This window comes from Entelurus aequoreus, linkage group LG01, assembly GCF_033978785.1.
Source record: "Entelurus aequoreus isolate RoL-2023_Sb linkage group LG01, RoL_Eaeq_v1.1, whole genome shotgun sequence".
NCBI classification, from domain to species: Eukaryota; Metazoa; Chordata; class Actinopteri; order Syngnathiformes; family Syngnathidae; genus Entelurus; species Entelurus aequoreus.
In genome coordinates this window covers 77,411,035-77,435,436 of record NC_084731.1, presented here as the reverse complement: position 1 = coordinate 77,435,436, position 24,402 = coordinate 77,411,035, and the positions used below count along the sequence as shown (strand labels likewise).

General features: G+C 38.3%; 1 protein-coding gene across 9 annotated transcripts in view; it reads left to right on the top strand.

The window, feature by feature from the left end:
- Positions 1 to 24,402, top strand: part of LOC133657484 (R3H domain-containing protein 1-like) — a 96,329-nt gene that overhangs the window by 27,581 nt on the left and 44,346 nt on the right. For all 9 annotated transcript variants that reach the window (XR_009827276.1, XM_062058873.1, XM_062058881.1 and 6 more), the window contains exons 4-6: positions 22,775 to 22,898; positions 23,326 to 23,404; positions 23,571 to 23,630. Coding sequence is in view for 8 of the 9 variants with exons in the window: in XM_062058873.1 (XP_061914857.1) it covers positions 22,775 to 22,898; positions 23,326 to 23,404; positions 23,571 to 23,630 (263 nt within the window). In the remaining variant the exon portion in view is untranslated. The remainder of the gene's footprint in view (positions 1 to 22,774; positions 22,899 to 23,325; positions 23,405 to 23,570; positions 23,631 to 24,402) is intronic.

Here is a 24,402-nt window from a genome sequence, read left to right as displayed (position 1 = left end):
GAAAGGTTGTATGTTTCCGGGACTTGCCTTTCACAATAAAAGCCCCATATTGGATGGAGTTAATGTATGTTCTTATATTAAAATTGCCGTCCGTATCCCGCACAGGTCATAACCCAGCAGTTGTGAATCACTCACTTTATGCTAAGTAGCGAAAGCTGTGACCGCCCGAGTTGCTCCGCATAGTCCGAACAATAGAGACAAATATGATCGGAGCGTCTTGTTTTCCTCAAGCCAGCTCAAAAGTCTGGGAATATGGGAGGGGTCAGCAGCCTAATGAACTCTGAGTGGGCTGAGTGCACTTGATAGCTCGCCTACTTTTCTCCACACTTTACTCCATGAAAATTCAGTAGCAGTCAGTGTCAAATGCAAACTGCCTGGGGGATATGCTGTCACCTGCGGCATTCCAGATGATTCACCCCCTTGCTGCTTCAGCACCGAAAATATATCCTGAAAAATATAATTAGCGCCAACTGGAATAATAACACAAGGCTTGGCTCCCCCTTAGTGCTGACCACAGTGAATATCTAACTAAGAACTAGATTGTGAATTTCTACATTTCATGGTCTACACTTAAGATATAGCAGCTAATGGCCAAACAAAGACCTAAATAAACAAATCTAAGTCCTATACCGGTGTAAGAGTCTCGCGAGGGCCATTGCAAGGCCACTTTGAGACAGCTGGACAATGAAAGAATGAGAGTTAAATGTTTGTCATACTAATGAAGTGTTTACATTTTTCTATAATATATTTGCTGTAATTAGTTTACATAGATTCATTTTAGCCTGACACATCAAATCTGAGTAAATACAAGTAACTGTTAAGGGTGCAAAATATATATATATATTTTTTAAGCCAATAACGACACCGATAACTTCCTGCTTCTCAAGACCAATAGGAAGGTTGCATTTGACGTCTCATCTGTTTTTCTTCTACGCGACTTAATTTTCACGATGGTCAAGCAGCTAGAGCGTAGTATTAAAACAAGTGATTGGGTGTAGAGTTTGAGCAGAAAATGCCATATTGCTGTTCTTTTCTTGGGTGTTCCAGTCGTACAAATGGAGATATAGGAAAGAGCTTTCATAGAGTCCCGAAAGAAGTGGTTCATAAAGGTAATAAAGTCGAGGGGAAAAACGAAAGTGTGTCGAAGGAAATGGCTCTTAAAAATATCACTTTCATCATCTGGTGGAATACAATCGGACCATGCTCGTGTCTGCAGAGATCACTTTGTAAAATGTTTGAACATTTGATTTGTTTGAGAAACTGTCTGTGATGCAATCGAGTTTTATTAGTGTTGTTTGATAGCAGAACTAAACATAAAGAAATGAATAAATGAAATAAATCGCATTATTCTTTTTGTTCTTTTTTTTGTTGTTGCTATGCCTAAATATAACAAAGAAGACCTGGTTGTGCAAATCACGAACGTCATGTTAAGTCTGCATAATAAATATTGTGATTGTTGGTCCAATCCACCGTATGTTTGTTGTCGATGTTTATAACAAAAACTTATAGCCGAGTTGTTGTTGTTGTGCAGGAAAGCCAAGTGCTTTATTCGACGCGGATGACCACATTCTTTGGTGATATTTGTTAGCATCAAGAAAATATCCTTAATAGTGTTAATAAACTACATTAATACATCTCTAGTAGGCTCAACAGCATATACTCAATCTTGGTATTGCTAGCAAACATTGCTGAACAACAGGGACATTTATTCCTAAACAATGACACAAAATATGAACAACTGCAGACATGAATTGTAGACGAGCAGGAAATCAACTTCAAACAAACTAATCCTTTTTCTCATTAGCGTCACCATCATAGCAGCACGGCACTCGTTATGTCAATCAAATACTTTACTTACCGGGGTACGAATTAATCCAACTTTGTCTTTCACCGATTAATGCTTAATTTGTGTACGCCTCAGATGTCAAGACATGATGTGCCTCCCATATTTTCTTCTATAAATACCGTAATTGTCAAGTGAAGTGAGGTAGCACTAACCTCTTGTTGATGATAAATGGTTTAAACCTTTAAAAAAATATTATTTTAAGAGTTTAAAAATCCATTCCATCCCATTTTAAATATTTTTTTATGATTGCTTTTATATTTGCCTCTAAACCTTACAGAATAAGCCTAAATCTGCATGGATTCAGGTAAATTACCAGTAGCCTAATGGGGCTACTGTCCGAATTGCGATGCATCTAAAAATCTATTATTTTCCCCACCTCTAGTTTACACTCAGGAAGTTTATGACTGCCTACGAGCTAGGCCAAGAGAAGCGCTTGATTTACTTACCAGAACCTACATACAGCACCGTGTGGTTATTATTGCCTCATTGGAGTGTTGTTTTATTAATGGCTTATCATTTGAGGCGCACAAAAAAAAATATTATTCACCCCGATTCTAAATCAATTCATTGTGAGAATGTGTTTAAATCGAAAATTGTGTTGACTTGATAATCGATTCTGAATCGACTCGAATTGGAATCGAATCGTTAGGTGCCCAAAAATTCATACCCCCAGTTATCAGAATTGTATTTAAAATCGGATTTGCCGGTACAACATTATACAGTAATTCTTCACATAGGCCCAATAATTATCCATCAGATATTTATCAAGTACCCCTAACTGTATCAATTAGGGCTGGGCGGTATATTGGTTGTCATACAATGGAATAAACAACACACTACGCTACGACTAACAACAAAAATAATCGGAGTACTCTCAACTCTGGTTATCTAGCCATTTAACACTTAAGCAACCTGAAACACTTAACACGTTTTTTAAAGACACCGGTAAATACCGTATGCCGCCATTAGGCCTAAAAAATACCAAGATATCAGTTTTGGTGCATATTGCCCAGCCTTAGTATCAATCAAGCGTATTTGAAGTACGGATGTTCCCTAAACCCCAACATTCCAAATTTAGATAAGTTGTAAACCCTGGGGAAACATTGGCTTCATCCTTAGCCCATGCAACACCTCCAAGTATTGTAAGAATCAGCTAAAAAGTTGTGCTTAATCGTTCTGATATAAACCCGCCAAGAAAATAACCTCATAAATATTCCTTATCCGAAAATGTGTTGACATTATTCTTCTGTGGTCACAGGAAATACGCCCGGTAAGCCACTGCCCTTTCTCTGCAAGGGAAGGTGAAATGCTAGAAATGTTTTTTGTGGCAGCGATGCAGGCGGAATAAGATAGGGACAGAAACAGGCTAGTGGGTGATTGTATGAGTTTTGGGTGTGTACGTGGGACTGAAAAGCTCTTAGATAGAGGAGGGGGTGAACCGAGTGACTTTGCCACCATCTGTCTCCAGCTCTGTCTCCCCATACTCTGCTGGTGGCCGTCCTACTTTTGCTGACTTCAGCCCTTTCCCCTCTCTCCCCCACCGTTCCCATTCCTTTCCCCGCTGCTGGCATTGTTCATTCCCCAACGGCCCCACACCACTCAATTAGCTGGTGTTGAGGCGCGCTCACGGTCCCAAACCTATTACACCTTCCCCACCGCCTCCATGTTACCTCGTATTTAAAAGGGTGCGTAGGTCACAAGCGCGAGAGACGGGCGAACTGCGGCATGTTTCAATTTTTTCCTGTGCAATTTCTGGCCCTTGAGCTCAATGGGATAGAGGGGGGTTGTCCTCTTCCTTTTTAGAGGACAGGCAGGAAGGACAGAGCTTCATGTTGGGATTAGCAAGCACAGGACAGAGCTTTGGTGCAATTTATACTGGAACAGCTCCTGCTAGGTCACCTACATTACCCACCTTGAATCCTCTACGCTACGATGAGGCTCTGTTAATGCGTTGTCATGCGCAGGCACAGGCACTAGTAGAGCGTGAAACACCGAAGCACTGAGCTTTTGCACCCGCTGTTGGGTGGCTGGCCTTTCACTGCCCCGTGTACCCACCTCCCTCTCGTAAATGTGTCGCATGATAGCAAAAGGAATCTCAGAGCAAGTCTAGCATTGATCCAAGTTGTCACTGACAAATGCCTGGCCTTTGTTTCCTGTATTGATTGTGTCTGCTTGAGGCAACGGCCATTCAATGCAACTGCTTTTGCGCATGTGACAACTGTTTTTTTTTTTTATTGAACAATAAACAAGTTAAGCATTTAAAAAATATATATATATTGCCATACAAGTTTTTCATATTGGTCGGTGTCTATAAGTATTGATATTTCTTATGACCTATTGAAATATGTACCAGGAGAAAAATATTGTATTTTTTCCGGACTATAAGGCGCACTTAAAATCCTTCTTTCCCCTCAAAACTCAACAGTGCGCCTTTATAACCCGGTGCGCCTAATGTAAGAAATAATTCTGGTTTGGCTTACTGACCTCGAAGCTATTTTATTTGGTACATGGTGTAATGATAAGTGTGACCAGTAGATGGCAGTCAAACATAAGAGATATGTGTAGACTGCAATATGACTCAAGTAAACACCAACATTTTATATATTCTATTGAAAATAGAGAACATTACACAGGGCGCTCAAAAATCTATCAAAATGTTTTAGTACGACTTTGGTAAGCTATGAAGCCGCACCGCTTGATGGATTGTACTGTATTTCAACATACGAGTATTATTATGGTGTGTGTATAAGGTAAGACATATTATCTGGCGTTTTGTTTCGCAATATTATGCAAAAGCAACTTTTCTTACCTCCTGGTACCTGTTGATCTGTATTTGGGATCTGCACGAATCCTGAAAATTTGCGCGCGTCCGCCTTTGTAGTCCGTGACGACACCGTAGTTGATAAGCTTCTTTTTTGTCTATATCTTGTTGTTATGGGACATTCATCCTCTGCTGTTGCCATTTATAATATAAAGTAGTGTAAAGTTCTTACTTATATCTGCCATGAAAGCGCTAAAACAATACCGGTGTAGTGAGTTTACATTATTCACCCACAGAAATTTAGTTAATGGAGAGTTCCGGTCGGACGGTTTTTCACGGGACGCATTTTCGGCGGATGAGGAAATGCTGCTCTGTAATTGATTTAAGTAAAGTCTAAATGTCATTAAAACAGTTAGCTCCATCTTTTGACACTTCTTCCACTCCCGTCCTTGCACGCTACACCGCTACGACAAAGATGACAAGGAGAAGACGCTGCCGAATGTGAGCCACGTAAATAAGACCGCCCACAAAACGGCGCATCCTGAAGCGACTGTCAGAAAGCGGCTTGAAGATGATCTGTAAAACATCATCTATGCAACATTTTGACCAAAGAACCACCATTACATGTTATGTAGACCACAACGTTTTTTTACATTTAGAAAAAAATAATATGACTCCTTTTAATGCGCCCTATAATCCGGTGCGCCTTATATATGAAAAAAGATCGAAAATAGACCATACATCGGCGGTGCGCCTTATAATCCGGTGCGCCCTATGGTCCGGAAAATACGGTATTATAAATGTTACAATTTTTACTTAAAATGTAACCTTCCTTTGATTATAATGCCCTCAGCTATCAAGGCAGAAAGTCAATGAAATATCAATACAAGCATGGAAAACAATGTGAACAATTACAATAAACACTTAACAATAACCTTATTAAGGTTTAAAAAAAAACATGAATATGTAAGAAATGCCTAAAAGTGCAACAAAATAGTGCAGTGTGAAAATATAAAGTTGGATAAACCTGAGAAGAACAAGTATTTGCAGGTTTAGTGCCACAGAGTAATGTTGTGCAGCAAACATTATTAAATATTATATATTTGTATTATAATATTAATATTTGTATTATATTACAAATATTATTAGACCAAATTATTATTTTAAAAATAGCACAATTGTTATATTTAGTTATTTTTGTTATACAGTCTTACACTTTAGTTCCTACCTGTTTCCGTACATCCAAATAGGGAACGGACGTGTGTTGATAAGAAAAGATGAGGTCCGTTTGTAAAAAAAAAAAAATCAAAAAAACTGCCATACTGTGTAGGTGACTTTTCCTGTTTTATCCACTATTTCTTCACTCTCTGCAGCACTAATTTGTAAATTATTTTGCTTTCTAAAGACAATCGAAAGCAAGATGGTGCAACCAAAAGTGATGGTTGATACTGTTACGCGATTGGCTGTTTAGCGTGTCCCTCCCATTTCACAACCACTCCCTGTTTGGTGAGCTTACCAGACCGCGAGTGCTTTTGATTATGCAACCAACCAAGTTTTATTCTTTCCGTTTTGTCCGACCCAAAACATTTTATCGAACGCATTTTATATTGATAAGATTACATGTCTATCGCGATATATATTGATATCGTTCTATCCACCCAGCCTTACAAGTGATACTGTGTCCCTCGATACCTCGACGTGTATGTCCCTTTAAGAAGAAAAAAACATGTCACCGATACAGCCTTGTCTTTTTACTGTGAAGTGCCAAACTGTGTTTATCAGGAAACATGTCTTTTGGCTCACAAGTGACAGACTTAGACAAACTTTATTGATCCACAAGGGAAATTGCTCGTACTGGAAGAAGTGTGCCGTGTTTAATGGCGGTTCCCTGGGCACCACACCTACTGTTTGTGGGATGGGTTCTCGGGGAGGCTGGGGCCGTACTCTGGCTCCTGCACACACTGGGAGTCAAATGTATTGTACATGCAAATTCACATATACTCACACACATACATACAGACATACATAGGTACCTACGCTCCCACATACATATACAAATAAATACAGTACATATTTACACACTCAAAGTTCGTACATCCACACGCACATTCATTATACAAACATACTGTATACACATACTGTACATATACATTCACTGTAAAAACATACATATACACATACTGTACATATACACTCACTGTACAAACACACACATACATTCACTGTACAAACACACACATACATATACTGTACATATACATTCACTGTACAAACACACATTTACACATACTGTACATATACATTCACTGTTCAAACACACATACTGTATACACATACTGTACATATACATTCGCTGTACACACATATACACATACTGTACATATACATTCACTGTACAAGCACACATACACATACGGTACATATACAAGTACATATGCACACATACACTCATGCACATAATCACGTTTCATCAAACATATATTAACGTTGTTGCCCTAGGGTAAACTGGGTATAACACATGGCACACTGACAAAGCTTAACCTATTGTTACTATAACAATCTACAAGGTTAAGGTTGCTTCTCTTTCTTCCCCTCCATTTTTCTGCATTCTTTCGTATCTCAAGTTATCATTACGTATATGTATTGTTGCATTTGAACAATTGTATTGTTGATAATAAAGGTAAAGTACTGGTATTGTTTATTATCAATAGCACTATTTCTATTGGTAATCATATTGCTCCATTTTTAGTGTAATAATGCTCATTGTCATTTCTGTATTTTTTTTTTTTTTAATTTTCGCTAACTGCTTATTTGCTATTACTTTTACCATCATATTTGTACATGTCGTATTTGCTGATGTTGCTCTGTTGTTGTTGTTGTTGTTGTTGTGTTTGCTGTTGTTGTTTTTGTCTCTCTGTCTAATCCCCCTCTTGTCCCCACAATTCCCCCCTCTGTCTTCCTTTTTCTCTCTTTCTATCCCCTCCTTGGCCCGGCTGCACCAAATGATAATATAAATACATTTAATAAAGTCAAAATACAAGTAAGGCAACAAGAGAAGTATCCTACACTTCTCTTTTGTAAAGTAAATCTGAACAGCCGATATGGGCATCTACATCTACTATATGATTTGCCCGAGAAGCTGGGCAGGACATTATTAAAAAAAAAAGAAAAAAAAATAAATAAAAAAAAATGGCGGTTTTTCGTCGACATCATCGTTCCAAATTAAAGTGAGAAAAAGGAAAAGTTCCGAAGTGTGGGATCATTTTGATCATAAGCTAAATGTTATTTTCTGTTTACTGTTTAGCCCTTTGACAAGTTGCATGTTTCATATTCTTTTCTGCATAGCTATTTGTTTACAAAAAATTATATTTGCTAACTATTTTACACACTCACTGGCTATATTGAGACTTACACATCACTACTGTACAGTACATACAATTATATAACTATTCCACGCTTGAAAAATAATTCAAATAAATACTCAAAACATTTGACATTCATGTCCGTAAAAGTAAACATCTAAACTCAATTGTGTGTATAAATAGCGCAGCATTCGTTATTTTTTAGTTAGTAGTTATACAGTTTTTGCAGTAAATGCAAGAGAACATGCATAATGCAATGTTATTAAGTCATAAAGTGCACTGATGAGATTGTCACCAGAGAGTGAAATAGAATATATATGCTCCGAATGAATGGTGAGTGCTCAACATAAAGCAGGTTGTTGTATTATGTTTGGCAGTTTTGATCAGTGCTCCTATGTTTCGGGTATGCAACGGTATGTTCTTTTTCTGCTGATTTATTTTCGAGACATTTGTTTCAGCAGCACAAGAGCACAAAATGTAGGTCAGTCATGTTTAATTCAAATGTCTCCCTTTTAAAGGTAACAGTTTTCTTTGCTCCAAAAGTTATGTGGTTTCTTAAACGCTTTTACCTTCCTGTGCACTTTCCTTTGCATACCTTCCCCCAACCAAACACCTCCTATGTGCAGCCAGTGAAGACATGTAACGTATGGACCCCCTCATTCGCATGTTTTGAACGGTATTAGGGGTGACCCGATTCGGTGTTGATATCGAATATCTGTTCGATATCAGCAAAAAATAACCATGGGGTTGTATCAGTTTGCATCTAAAGTCTTCGGTATAAGTGTTCCGATACAAACAATTAACCAGTTAATATCTAAATGACATCCTATAAGCACACAATGTTGGTTTTTTATTATAGTCAAGTCGTTTACATGAAGTAAATAGGCTAGCTAGCAACTACACAACAGCTAAGCACACGGTAGCACACAAGCTAAACCTCAGTATTGCATCCTCAATTGAACAATAGTGCAGTAAAAAACTGCATGTTTGTCAATATAAACAAGTATCAAATAATTAGTTGCATATTTTTTACACATACAAAGTCTCCAAGGGAGAATGAAGTGTATTCGAAAGTATACAATAACAAACGTGTCCACATCATTCCACTTACTGCGTCTTGAGCTTAATTTACTCGTTACTTACTTACTGAATAATAGCATTATAATTTTTCACGAGTACTTTTTTGTACTTGACAACGCCGTTAGCGAGACATTTGATTTAATGTGGAGCGCTGCTTTTGATCTGGTTATATGTCAACAAGACAGTGTCAGATGCACAGCAAGTTCAATGCAAGAAATATACGTTTACTAATGAAAGCAACAACCAGCACAACTCTAAAATGAACTTGATATCAAACACGAAGCAAACACACATGTAAATACACGCACATACATACGCCGACTACTACTTTGAGAGAATAATGAACAACAAATTAATGACTGATTTGACAAGCTTGCAATCCTACAGTACCTCTTTTGTGGACAAGGGAGACTACAGCCATGGAAGCACATTCAATCTCCTTATTAATTATTATTTACACAATCCAGTAAAAAGATTCAACTGTGAGTTTGAGCTACCAAACACAGCTGAGCTAATACTGCTCTGTCTGGGCGATGTCACATGTCACTTGGCACCGCCTTTTAAAGGTACACGCGCGCACTCTGCTCTCATGAAACGTCTCAACTGCATATGCCAGATATTTGAAGTTTAAAAAAATAAAAATAAAACATTGATTACTTCCCCCAGTATTTCATCACATTTATTACAGAGTAATTAAATTGCTTTTTGGGCAAAGTAACGAGTAACTCTAAGTTTTTTTTAAAAATGTTCCAAATACCGTGTATTGAAAGTGGAAAAGTTGTATCGGGACACCCCTAAAGGAACTCATGTGAATTGTTGGCTTGGATGACATTTGAAGGTGTGTTTACTTTGTCGTCACAGCAGACTATTAAAATGACTTGGGGACGGCGTGGCGAAATTGATAGAGTGGCTGTGCCAGCAATCGGAGTGTTGCTGGTTACTGGGGTTCAATTCCCACCTTCTACCTTCCTAGTCACGTCCGTTGTGTCCTTGGGCAAGACACTTCACCCTTTGCCTCTGATGGCTGCTGGTTAGCGCCTTGCATGGCAGCTCCCGCCATCAGTGTGTGAATGTGTGTATGAATGGGTAAATGTGGAAATACTGTCAAAGCGCTTTGAGTACCTTGAAGGTAGAAAAGCGCTATACAAGTATAACCCATTTATCATTTATTTATCATTTACTTGTTTGCTGTCTGTGGGGAAAAGCTTTAGCATAGATAGTGTGGATGGAGCCTGCCATGTTTTGCTTGCTGAATTGCTGTTATGTTCCTCAGCGGGCATTTTGAGGAAGCATGAGTCTCTGTGAAGATGGCTGTGTTTATTTTCTTTCATTTTTATGGATGAAATTCTCTGGTCAGAGAGCAAAAAGTTCAGTCACTTAATGCATTTTTAAAAGCTCAGTCACTTGGGAGAAGTGTTTTGAATGCATCCTGTTTTTGTGATGGTGTAGCTGGATGCTTTCGATTCATTTGTGAATTTTATATACGTGTGCATATGGTTTCACCTCCTGCACCCTGCTCGACAGTCTAACACCAGGCTAAGGCTTGTTCGCAGCCTGGCAATATGTGAGGAGTCCTTCCCTTGTCCAATTCTTGAGCCGTCAGCCGCACCTCAGGTAAAAACTCCCTGAGCGCACTGTACCCCTCGCCCTTCATCTCAGACATCCCATCCACCAGATGCATGCGCCGCGCCGACATGTGCCTCGCTACTTTCGCGGCCCAAGTCACACATCACGCAGCTGCGCTGGAAGTGCTGAGCGGGGATCAGTTCTTCATTTCAGCTCATTAAAATTGAGATGGAGGACCTCCAGCGCACCATTAGCAGCCTTCTTCTGACAGCTGTGATTGAATACCTGGCCAGCGCAGACCGATGAAAGCGTCATATCATCAAAACACAAATACCAAGCGAGACGGTAATTTGTTAATTCAACTCTTTTGCTGCTTCCATCTTGGCAAAGCCCCCTGCCGTCCCCCACCTTCTGATCAAACTAAACTCCATTAAATGCCACTCTGCACTGCTAATGATGTATTCACACACACGCACACACACAGGTGTGTTCATTCTGTGATTAGGCCAGTCAGCACCATGCCCCATAACCAGAGGGCAATGTTATTCCCGCCGTGCTCTCTCATCGCCCGCACTCCCACGACGTCCTGTATTACTGCCATCAATCATGTCGAGGAAATTGCAATTTCCGCACATCAGCTACCGAGCGCTACGTACTGCCCTAATTGAATACTCCTATTCCCCCCGTTGCCGTTATTGGTGCAGGTAGGGAAAAAATTTGGAATAAAGGACACATTCAGGCCTTAAGATTGCAATCCTGTCGAGACCGGTGTTCCTTTTTCACTGCCACACAATATTCTGAACATGTCAGTGTAATATTGCATGAATGTTACTCAGTCTAATGCAGCAATGCTTCAATGGAGAAACGAAAATGTGCCAGTTCACATGAAACACAACTAGCATGAGCAAAATCAGGAAGAGAACATAGTATGGTTGTACGGTGTACCGGTACTAATATAGTATTGCGGTAGTAATGAATTTAAAAACGGTACTATTCTTTGTTTGAAAAGTACCGGTTCCCAACAGGCATGACGGCGCGTCGTCACGTCGTGACATTGCTGGGTTTACGAGGAAATGAGCATGTTCGGCAGCGCACAATCACGAAGTACTTACAAGCAGACACAGTGTGTAGACAGAAAAGGAAGAATGGACGCATTTTGGCCTAAAAACTGACTATATAGGTAAAATTATAACACTACCGCCCTAAGGAAGAGGTTCTTTAAGACATGACTAGCTAGCTAGTAGCGAACATCCATCCGCAGTCGGCAGTGTTTTAGCTACTTCTAAATCACTAATCCTTGAATAAAGTGAGTTTCTTACAAATATCATCCCTGCTGGACGAGGAATAGCTAAACATGCTTCACTACACACCTTAGGAGGATACAATAGGTCAACGGCGTCACCGCTAACAAAAGAGTGCGCGCGTGAATGTAAACAAACGCCATGGGTGGATCTACACCTGACATCCACTCTAATGATACCAAGTACAATAACTTATCTAGTCAATACTACTATGATTACATCTATATTCTCTATAGTCACAAAATATTTTTTTCCTTTTTTTAAAATTCATATTATGTTTATAAACTCAGGAAATATGTCCCTGGACACATGAGGACTTTGAATATGACCAATGCATGATCCTGTAACTACTTGGTATCGGATCGATACCTAAATTTGTGGTATCATCCAAAATTAATGTAAAGTATCAAATAGAAGAATAATTGATTATTACATTTTAACATAAGTGTAGATAGAAAATGTTGAAATGGAAAATAAGCAGATAATAACAGTAAATGAACAAGTGGAATAATAATCAATTTTTACAGCTTGTCCCTCATAATGTTGACAAAATAATAGAATGAGAAATGACACAATATGTTACTGCATATGTCAACAGACTAATTAGGAGCCTTTGTTTGTTTACTTACTACTAAAAGACAAGTTGTCTAGTATGTTCACTATTTTATTTAAGGACAAAATTGTTCTTTGATTGCAATAAGAAACGTGTTTAATGTACCGTACGATTTTTTGTTAAAATGAAGCTAATAATGCCATTTATTGTGGTCTGCTTTATTTAGAAAAATATCAAAGTATCAAAATACATTTTGGTACCGGTACCAAAATATTGGTATCGGGACAACCCTTGAACATAGTTGTCAAATTGTTTATAGTTGTGAAGACTGAGCTGCCAGTTTTTTACTGCAAAATCAAATAAATAAAAAAAAGATATTTAAATGCATAGGTAATTGTCCAGGGGTTTCAAACTAATTTTTAGCTTTGGGGCCAGATGGGTCAAATCATGGCATAATATCTTAAAAGTACATCTACTACACCTAATTGTTTTGTTTTACGTCGGCCCAAAATAGAGCAGGCACATCCTGAAAATGTACATATCACGAATAATCCTCTTGACAAAACACTTGACGTTAGTTGAAAATTCTGAGGAAAAAATTGTGGCAGTTTCAAAAACACCATTATAAACACAAATTAACTTGGACTTAATCTCGGTGTATTTACAAACCAATTAAACTTTAAGTCACAGCCCATCTCTGATTGAACAAAAAACAAAATAAAGGATAAATAAAAACTCTTCTATCAACTACCTCATTTGTCATTTCCACATATTAGTCCTGTGCTAACTCAACAAACCATACAAACTGATGTAGAAACTATTCAACCTTCTAGGCATCAGTGTATTGATAGAAAAATAAAAGCTGTGCAATGTGTGAACAATTTTTAACTAACCAAAAATAAAAACTTATAAGACTGACAGTATTGCAGTAAATCACACACGGTTCACTTTCTTTAAATTTCCATAGAAGGCAATCATTTCCACAGAACTATATCAATGTACAGTGTCTCATGCTGCATTTTAAGTGGGGTTACCAATTGCTTATTTTACTCCTGCTTGTTTTACGTTGGATCGAGGGGGAGGAGTCGCAGCCCCACTATATCGTGTAACTCTTGCTTAGTATAAAATATTTGCTTGCCTAAAATAATTGCTATTGCGACATCTAAAGGACACACTTAGAATTTTGTTTAATTTAAAAATGCAACCAAATTTTACGACTGGCAAACTCATCTCGCGGGCATGTTTGGCATCCTGATATAGGCAATTATACACGGTTACATTCTGTCATAAATGCGATGTGGCCCTCAGTGAAAATTGGTTGGACGCCCCTGGTTTAGTTGTGTATGTAAATATTGTATATTATGAAAGGGAATAAGTGAATAATTTGAGTATTTAATTGATAATGTTTTTTCTGCTATCCTGTGTTTTTGTCTGAGTTATAATTGTGATAAAAATTGTAAGTATTTCGGTATCAGCGTTGGTGTGACCAATACTGCCATAGTAACTCCTTGGTATTGAATCGATACCCAAATTTGCAGTATTGATCAAAACGAATGTAAACTAGCAAAACACAAGAGGAATAACTTCTTGATACATTTGAACAGAAGTGCAGATACAACCATGTTACAGCAGAGTGTAAGCAGATATTAACAGAAATAGTAGAAATGTGAAATAATACAACCGGGTAGGACACATCGTTACCACATACATTAGCAGCTGAATTAAGGGGCTTTTTGTAACTCGTTTTGAAATGGTCCCATTTATGTACATGCAGGCATGTGATTTTTCCGTCTATTGTCGGAAATCATTATTTTTTATCTCTGTAAAGATAATTAAAAAATATTTTCCGTTTTTCTTCGTTTTTTGCCGACCTACAATGTGTGTTAAAATCTTGATCCGTCTCTTTGCCATACCTGCCAACAACTACGGTTTTCCTGTAATGAGTACGGTTTTTGTTAATCCAGGGGTAAAAACTACGGTTTTCTACTAAAAATTAACTTAAAAATCAAATCAACCTAGCGGAGCAACTCCACGGGCAGGGCACAAAATATACGGGAAACATCAATGATGATTGGTTGGTTTACGTATAAGAACATCCATGACTTGTTGGTTGGCTTACTATGATGAGTCACGATTGGTTAAGATTAGGGCAAAACATTAGGGACAGGCCAATCAGAGGCAAGATAGGGCGGGTCATGGAACCAGGAAGGGAAGTCACAACAGACATCCCAAATGACGAGACAGTCGGAGAAGAGAAGAGGGAATATTCAAGCGGGCGATTTATATATATATATTTTTTTTAAACTAGTGGAAGATGGCAGAGAGATTTTCTTTACATTTTTCTTTTAGCGATGTCGACGACGTCCAGGAAACCCACAATGTGTCTACTTGGCTACATTTAGACAAATGTATGCATTGGATAAAACAATGACCAACACATTCTTTTTAGTTGTTTACCATGTAAGACCAAGTCAAAACTGCTCTCGACATGGAAGACGTGGAATACACATTGAAGAACACACATGTTTGTGGCAGACATGTGATGACTTTTACTACAGTATAGCCTGTTTTAAATGCTACTTTTATTTTCATTGGTGTTTTACAACAAGACAGTAGCTGACATTTTGTTCATTACTTCTACTGTTTATATTTTGACATTGAATAGTTGAATAATTTTGAATCATGAACAACATGACTGCAAGATATCTATTTCATGCTATAAGTTAAGTTAAAGTTCCAATGATTGTCACACATGCTAGGTGTGGTGAAATTTGTCCTCCGCATTTGACCCATCCCCTTATTCACCACCTGGGAGGTGAGGGGCGCAGTGAGCAGCAGCGGTGGCCGCGCCCGGGAATCATTTTGGTGATTTAACCCCCAATTCCAACCCTTGATGCTGAGTTAAGTTAAAGTACCAATGGTTGTCACACACACTAGGTGTGGTGAGATTATCCACTAGGTGTGGTGAGATTATCCTCTGCATTTGACCCATCACCCTCAGCCCCTAGGAGGTGAAGTGATCACCCTCGGGTATCATTTTGGCGATTTAACCCCCAATTCCAGTGCCAAGCAGGGAGGTAATGAGTCCCATTTCTATAGTCTTTGGTATGACTCAGCCAGGGTTTGAACTCACGACCTACCGATCTCAAGGCGGACACTCTAACCACAAGGCCACTGAGCAGGTATAAATCACAAATGGATATACAGATAAAGGAAGTTAGCAAATAGAATAAACATTGTTTGTACTCTTTATGATGTTTGCATTTGGAGCAGTTAGACGGGGAGAGGGAGTCGAAGAGGCAAAAATTGGCTCCCCTTGTCCCCCCACAAGGCTAGACCTGCGGCCGCCAGGCCCCCGGCTTATTTTCAGTCTTTTTCATTAAGTTGAAATCACATGCCTCTATATGCAAATTAATATATTGTGAGGTATAGCGTTATCGCAAGTGACTGCAGTATATACCGTGATATAGATTTGGGGCCATATTGCCCATCCTTCGTATACATAATATACACACGCACAGTATGTACCACTAGGGATGATACTCGAAACCGGTTTTCCCGGTTGTTCGATAAGAAAAGAACCGAGTCCTCGGACTCGAATCCCTTTTTGAGAATTGGTACCCGTTATCGAGACCACTATAGTAAAGAAAAGGAGTTGGTTCTTTATTCGAATCCCTCGGAACGAATCCCCTCCCGACCAGAAATGCCCTGTGAGACATCACAAGAAATTACGTCATGTAGCTCAGTCATTAGGCGCAGATAGGGAAAGCAGGAAAAACAATGGACCAGAAAAAGCGCTCCAAGGTGTAATAAAGTTAAAAACAAAAGGTATAATCCAATGAATAACTTTACTGAGAGATTTGAGCAGGGTACAAACACACTTTTACGACCAACCGGAAACATAGCAACCAGGCTAGCAACGCACCTCCTTTACGGCAGCTGTCGCAACGTTCTTAAAGCAACCGCAGCACATACATATATATATACAACATATATGACATGATCTCCCTTTTTTAACTTTTGTTTTTCTTTCCTTGTAAACAAAACAAAATCACACTGTATATGTGTTGTCTGTCTAATTATAAATAAAGCAGACGAGGCGTGTTTGCTGAGTTCTTGACGTTTACTTTCACAGCGTGCTCATAACCTCATTCTTACGTGACGACATGCAACAACACTTTTCGGGGCTACCGCGCATGCTTGTCACTCCCGTTGCATGCTGGGTAGTGTAGTTGTTATATTCCCTAGCCTAGCTCATAACATCACATCTTTTCCCCTATAAAGAAATAATGTTAACTCAATAAAGTGTATTTCTTTTTTTAGCTTTAACTTTTCATTTTTTAGCATCTGTCATAGAATTTTCTTTCAATAAAGAAATAAAGTGAAAAAATGTCAAAGCATCATAACAAAGTTATGTCAAATAGCATCAGAAGTGCACTTTTTGGAGAGCTGTATTTTAAGTTTTGTGCCCAAGGGACTGATTTTATTTAACACTATATTATTATTTATACACCTATAGTGATCACAGAGACAGGTTGTTTTTGTGTTACTGTATATATTTGTTTTTCTAAAAAATCCCACTTAATATACTTTTGGTAACAACAGTCAATATTTATTTATTTTATTTTATTTTTTAGGGGGGAAACAGTCAATATTTATTTATTTATTAGATTTTATTTTTTTATTAAATAATAAATGTGAGCTTTTGTTAAACCAAATTTTGTGTTTTTTTCCATATACAATAACCTATCTGGACTCGATAAAAGAATCGATAAGGAATCGGTTCGATAAGAGGATTCGATAATAGGCTCGAACTCGATAATTTCTTATCAAACATCATCCCTATGTACCACTACCACTTTTTTGTAGGAGTTTTGATCAACATACTTGTCAGATTCCCACTGTTTGTGGAGGGATGGGACACTAAACAGGAGAGCGATTTTGTTATATTATATTATATTGTTCCTAATTTCTAACAAATGACAAAATTCCAGCATATTTGGGACTATCTCCAAAAATCAGTGGAGGGCATTTGCCCTGAGTGTGTGTCTATTCACAAATAAAGCACAAGGTAAATCAGTGTTTTAAATGTTTAAAAAGTCAAACTTTGAAGCACCGTATGTCGACCAACACGAGTATCAAAGGTCGCTCGCACCAGTGCAGCAAAGAAAAATGAGTCCTCTCAGGCATTGCCAGACCGCAGCTCGTTATTTGTAAATTTGCCATTGTTCTGTACCAGACATCACTGTCACTCCCTCGCTGTCAAACTGTTAGCGGTAACAAAGAGCTGTATAGATCCATAGACTGTCCAAATTGTCTCGACGTCCTGAAAACATCTGCCCTTACTTTGTATGCCTGCCTGTCAATTCCAATCAACGGCCAATAGTCTCTGAATACACGCTGTAGTTTTTGTTTCAGACTGACAGCATGTTCATTACACATTCAGAAGTCCATCACTTTCCTGCTGTTTTCCCCGCTTTATCTTGAGGTAAATGGGTGTCAGGAAACAAATGAGGCAGCTCTCAACAGATGCACATCAACCGAGGGTGGCATTAAGCGACAACCGTCGCCGTTTCTTGCCAGAATAATTTTTTTTCCCCGGTTATTATTTTGATGGGCACGAATAGGAACTTGCTGTCGCTCACGCGGTACCCTCGACTCCTATTTACTTTTTCCTCCGAATCCCACTCAAGGCAATTCGCTGATAGGAGCTCTCATTAGCATATTGTATTTGACAAATATTCTCAGCCCCTTCGAATTAAACAAACATTGCATCTCATTATCTGGCTGTGCAGATGTTGCAGGGGTCCCTCTCGGGACACTTTTATTGGTTTTGGACTGCTCTCCCACCCCGAGGTTACCCTCCTCACACACTCGTTCATTAGTTCACACAAGCATACACATCTTGCGCTGTTGGTGCACTGGTAACCCTCTCATGTACTTTCATGTAAAGTTGCCTAAAAAGTAGGGATGCACACAAAAAATATATATTAAACTAATTTTTAGGGAGGGTCACATTGAAGTTGTGGCTAATTGTAACAGTATATATTAATGAATATAAATGTAAATTAGTCTCGTTACAGAATTTGCATAGGCATTTGTGTTTGATTATGTTTTTTACCAGCAGATTGAAGGTTAACTTTTGTTCATATCCAAATTTTAATTGACACGCATGTATTTATTTTTGATAACCCCCAAAAAATGCTTGGAATATCTTGTTGCATGCTAGTTCAGAAGATACAACGCAGTAGGAGTGCACAAAAAATTGATTCACATTCGATTCTAATCAAAATAATTTATTAATTCCGATTCTAAATCGATTTTTAATTTTCAAAAATCGATTTTTATAATAAAAAAATTCAAATTATCTTTTTAAAAAATATACATTTTCAGAATAAAAACATTAAACAACTATTGTTGATATCATTCTTTTTGTAATTCTTGTTATTATTATTAATTAATACAAAGTATTGCAAAGCTGGGACTGTGCTGGAGTTAAGTTCCCTCCGTTTTCTTGAATTATATTAACATTTAGGGATTTTTGGAAATAACATTTTAAAAATACGTCTTTTAAGCCAACACTGCGCATATAAATCATATGTCAACAGCCAACTTAAAACCTGTGTTCAAAAGATTTTATTATAAATTATATACCAAATAATATACTGTATTGCAAGAATCGTGTCGAATCGAGAATCGATTCTGAATCGAATTGTCATCCCCAAGAATCGGATTTACATTGCCCAAAGAGTCCCACTTCTAATATGCAGTCTTTTTTTCCAGTCAAAATTAAAAGAACAAATACATTTAGCCAGAAAGTATTTTATTGACGCAGATTATTTCCAGCCTTTGGCGAGCCACATTAAATGTCAGGCCACATCTGGCCTCCGGGCCTTGAGTTTGACACTTGTGACCTAGAGCTTCTCATGACCGATAACGTATACCCATTTATTTTTACATTTAGTTTTAAGTATAGTTTGTGGAAAAAGAGTCAAACAAAGTTGATTTTGACGAAGTGTATGTGTAGATTTGTCCTAACATTGGTAAAGGGCTGGTCGTCCAGCGCCATCACTTCTTAATGAAATCACAGATCAATTTAGCCCTCTGGTCATCTGTTAAACTTAAATCAATTTTCAAACGCTGCGGCAATGATTTTGGGACTGGCTTGCAAAACACTGTTGTAGCAATGCTGCCGTTTGATAAGGTTTGATGTGTTGAAGCGCCTTTTTTTTTCTCTCTTTACGGAACGTTTGTGGAACATTAGGTGCAAATAGCACTTAAAGGGGACCTATGATGATTTTAATACACTTCCTTGTGGTCTAGATGATATGTATTAGATATGCTTTGGTGTAAATTTTTCCTCCACGGTCACATTTAAAACCTATTTTTTGAGGTTTTGGAGGTGTTCCCAAATTACAAAGGAAACCGCGCCCCACCCTCTCCAAAAGTGTCACCATTTATCTTTTTAGAATGTACACTGTTCCAGACCCAGTCGAAAATGAACTTCCGAAACCTTATATAGATTCACCCGGTAAAAACATTAAGTCCACCTGCACACTCTTTGATTGATGCAGAGTGTGCATAAAAAAAGCTTCTACGAGCAGCATTTACGTCACTGCATGTTGTATGCACATGCCAAAATTAGATTAATATTATACTGTGTCCTACCTTTTTTTCTCCATAGCCTGAAGCAGAGGCTCCTCCCCCTCTGGTTGAGAGCTTTACTTAATGTCCAAATAAGTACGTCCACCTCGCTGTGATTTGCAAAACCCTGCAAACAGAGGCACCCAAAACTGTGCAAGTTCACTTCATAATGCATTAACCTTATGATTTGACGCTTTTTCGTTGTTTAACACGAGTATCCGAAGGAAAAAAATACATAGATACAAAAAAAGGAACACGAGTATCCGACTTTGCAACAATATTTTTAATTCAGAAAATACGAAATTCATCATAGGTCGCTTTTAAAATAATCTTATGAAACCTTGAAGAAGTCCCACACGATCGATGCCATGTTTGTTTACAAAGAGCTCGGGATGCTAACAACTTCCTACAAGGTAGGAGAAAAGGAGCGCTTGATTTGTTCACCCCAACCCCCCTACTGCACAATACAGGTAATCTTGCCTCTCTGGAACATTTTAGTTTAAAAATCGGTTAACTGAGCTATTTTTTAATGTTATCTGATTTATTTGTATAACATAATTCCTCAAATCGGTCTGATTAATTATTTGTACGATATTTATCGTGCACTAATAGCTATTATTCAACTGTATGGGTCTGTGGCGATAAAGAGCAGTGTTTGCGTTAACTACGGCCACTTTTTGTTCGGTCTCACTAAAAGCAACACCCACCGCAGGCTTGCAGTCACATTGCAGCATTTGTTTTTTGAACTTTTACAGCTACAACACAGAGAGGGATTACTGCTTGAATTTTAAGTAAGGAAATGTGCTGCGTTGTTTAATTTGGGAAGGGAATTCATGTTTTATTCAGATGGTTTAATAAAAACAGGCTAATCTGGAAGATTAATTGCCATCATGATGGCGGATTCAAGGATACAGGCACATCATTACTATCAAGGAGACAGGTTTGGGTGATAAACCATGAGGCTTTTAATGTCTAATAGTTGCCTGTTTTGTGCATTGCCAGTCTTAAATTAACCTTGAACTGCGGCTCCCATTTGAAAGCATCATTTACCTTTCAAAAGTGTTATTACTGATCATCTCTCCATGTTTGACTTTGACCCTGCGTCCAAAGTGACAGCAAGCTCTAACACGATTTTGTGTGGTCTGCTTGGCGAATCAATGGCTAAATCGAAGATGTGTCCTAAAGCCAACACAAATCTTGGGGAAAAAAGCTTTCAGATATGCTGCTCCATGGTCATGGAACAGCTTACAAAGGGATCTGAGGTTACTTGAGCTGATCACTTTGTGAGAATTTCAGGCCATTTTAAAGGATTGAGAAACTGTTCCTATTGGGCATTGTCCTTGTTTTAAGTTGTTTTACTGAAGTTGTTTTGAGATATCACGTGTTTTTATGTTAATACAGTGCAGGCCAAAAGTTTGGACACACCTTCTCCTCATTCAATGTGTTTTCTTTATTTTCATAAAGGCATCAAAATTATGAATGAACACATGTGGAGTTATGTACTTAACAAAAAAGGTGAAATAACTGAATACATGTTTTGTATTCTAGTTTCTTCAAAATAGCCACCCTTTGCTCTGATTACTGCTTTGCACACTCTTGGCATTCTCTCGATGAGCTTCAATTACACTTGTGAAGTGAAAACCATTTCAGGTGACTACCTCTTGAAGCTCATCGAGAGAACGCCAATAGTGTGCTATTTTGAAGAAACTAGAATATAAAACATGTTTTCAGTTATTTCCACTTTTTTTGTTAAGTACATAACTCCACATGTGTTCATTCATAGTTTTGATGCCTTCAGTGACAATCTACAATGTAAATACCGTAATTTCCGGACTATAAACCGCACCTGACTATAAGCCGCACCAGCTAAATTTAGGGGAAAATACAGATTGCTCCATATATAAGCCGCACCCGACTATAAGCCGCAGGGTTTTGATGTGTAATTACCATAGTATATAGGGGTTCCCGAGGGGATTGTCGGGACAGAGATGACTGTTTGGGAATGCAAAGCGTCCCATTTATTAACAATAAATCTTTCAATCATTCAATCAAACTTTCACATCTTTGACATGGCGAACAGGATTCGTGCAGAGTACAAATAATACAACGGTGCAAAGTAATACAAAGTGCTCGCCTGTACGTTATCTAAATAACCAGCCTACCGGTATATGAAAAGTCAGTCTTTAATCATTGTGTCATCGTCTTCCTCCTGCGTACTAAAACCACCGAAATCCTCTTCGTCTGTGTCGGAGAAGAACAGGCCGTAAATAAGCCGCACCCTTGTATAAGCCGCAGGGACCAGAACGAGGGGAAAAAGTAGCGGCTTATAGTCCGGAAATTACGGTACTCATGAAAATAAAGAAAACACATTCAATGAGAAGGTGTGTCCAAACTTTTGGCCTGTACTGTATATGCAAGTAGTTGTTTTTTAATTGGGGCGTGTGACTGCTGCCGTTTTTGTTGTTCTAATATGCACTTCTGTAACTTTGTTTTGCTGCCCTCTTGGCCAGGTCACTCTTGGAAAATAGATTTTAATCTCAATGAGTTTTTACCTGGTTAAATAAAGGATGTTGATATTGATGGATTGACGTAGATAAAGAACAACTGTTTTTTCTTAGTTCCTTTGTCTTTAATCCATCTGTTTCCTTGTTCACTTTAAAGGATGAATGCCTTCTTGGAGTGTTGGAAAAGGAAGATGGAGCTACACAGGAACAGGCTGAGAAAGACGTTTGCTTCGACAAGGCAAACAAAGCTGACAAAAACCAGAGAAAAGGGTTGTCCAGAGGTGAGAAAATATGAAAAGCCAACGCAATCGTCTGAGCAAAGTTTGTGTGCGTTTTTTATTTCTAGGCCACGGTGCCCTCCTGTTTGGCCAAAAGCCCATCTTATTTTTCGATATAATCTTATAATGGGTAGATAATTGCCGTGATTCAGTTAATTGCAGAAGGCTCAAGGTGTGAAGCAATTAAACAGATTCCCACAGGCAGGAGTTTCCTCCCTTTTGTGGAGGAACACCACTGATGAGGCAAGGTCCCAATTATGTGTCCCAGATGTTTACTGGGGGAAGTGGGGGGCGGGGGGGGACACTTGGTGGCCGCCACCATATTGCTTGGCATCTGAGAATGTTTTTTCCTTTGTACCCTTGAGCTCATCTTATTGGAACAATTAAAAAAGATCCTTTTAAAGACAACATAATTTTGTTTTTCTCTTAGATTCCAGTCAGGACTACACCGACTCCACTGGCATAGATCTCCATGAGTTTTTAGTCAACACATTAAAGAGCAACCCCAGGTAAGGGTGCCTCACTCACATGATAGGTGAAAACAGGGTTAAGATATAAATGTTAGCATTGAGGAGACAATGTCCCCATTGCCGCAGGCTAACAAAATTGCTAAGCTCATTTTTATAAAAAGGTCACACGTCTGGAACAAAAGCTTACTTTGTATTATTTGCTTAGGGACCGAATTATGCTGCTCAAGCTTGAACAAGACATCTTGGACTTCATCGGCAACAACGAGTAAGTTTCACTTCTTCTGTATTTCAAAGTAGATTCAATTACAAATAGCACAACTTTCAAACAGATTATTGCCCAAAAGTGCTGTACAGAATAAAACGGAAAGGTAAAAAATAAAAAATAATAATCAAAATCACAATAAGTACAGAACATTTTAAATATAAAACACCTTTAAAAACAGATAAAAAAGAAAAACATAAAAATGTCCAGCTTGTGTTGAAGGGGAACTGCACTTTTTTGGGAATTTTGCCTATTGTTCACAACCACTATGAAAGACATGATGACGAATGTTTTATTTTTTAATGCATTCTAAATATTAAATAAATGCGATCAAAAGTTCTCTTACAATGAAGCCAATGGAAACCGTGCAATTCCACCTATAAAGACCTTAAAAACACCCAAACACTTCCATTAGGGTTTATATACATGATATATGTAATGTAGTAACGGGCACATTTATGAGATAACATTTAATATTTTGATCATTCTATTCATGCGGCGCATTCATTTTAAAAACGCATCATGACGTTTGATTTTTTTTCCCTTCATCACTGATTACTCACTGCAGACTTCATGAGAGCCAACAAACATAATAAACTCTCACTTACTGTACAATGTCTGCTGTCATTAGGATACCGACTGCTGGGATGTTCATATATTCCCATTTAGATGAAGAGTGACTCATAATCCTCACAAAGAAACGGAGTGGGAGTACCAAGTGTCTTTTCGTGTCGTCCTTGCCATTTCCAGGGGGCCTAAACGGCTGTCAAAGAGT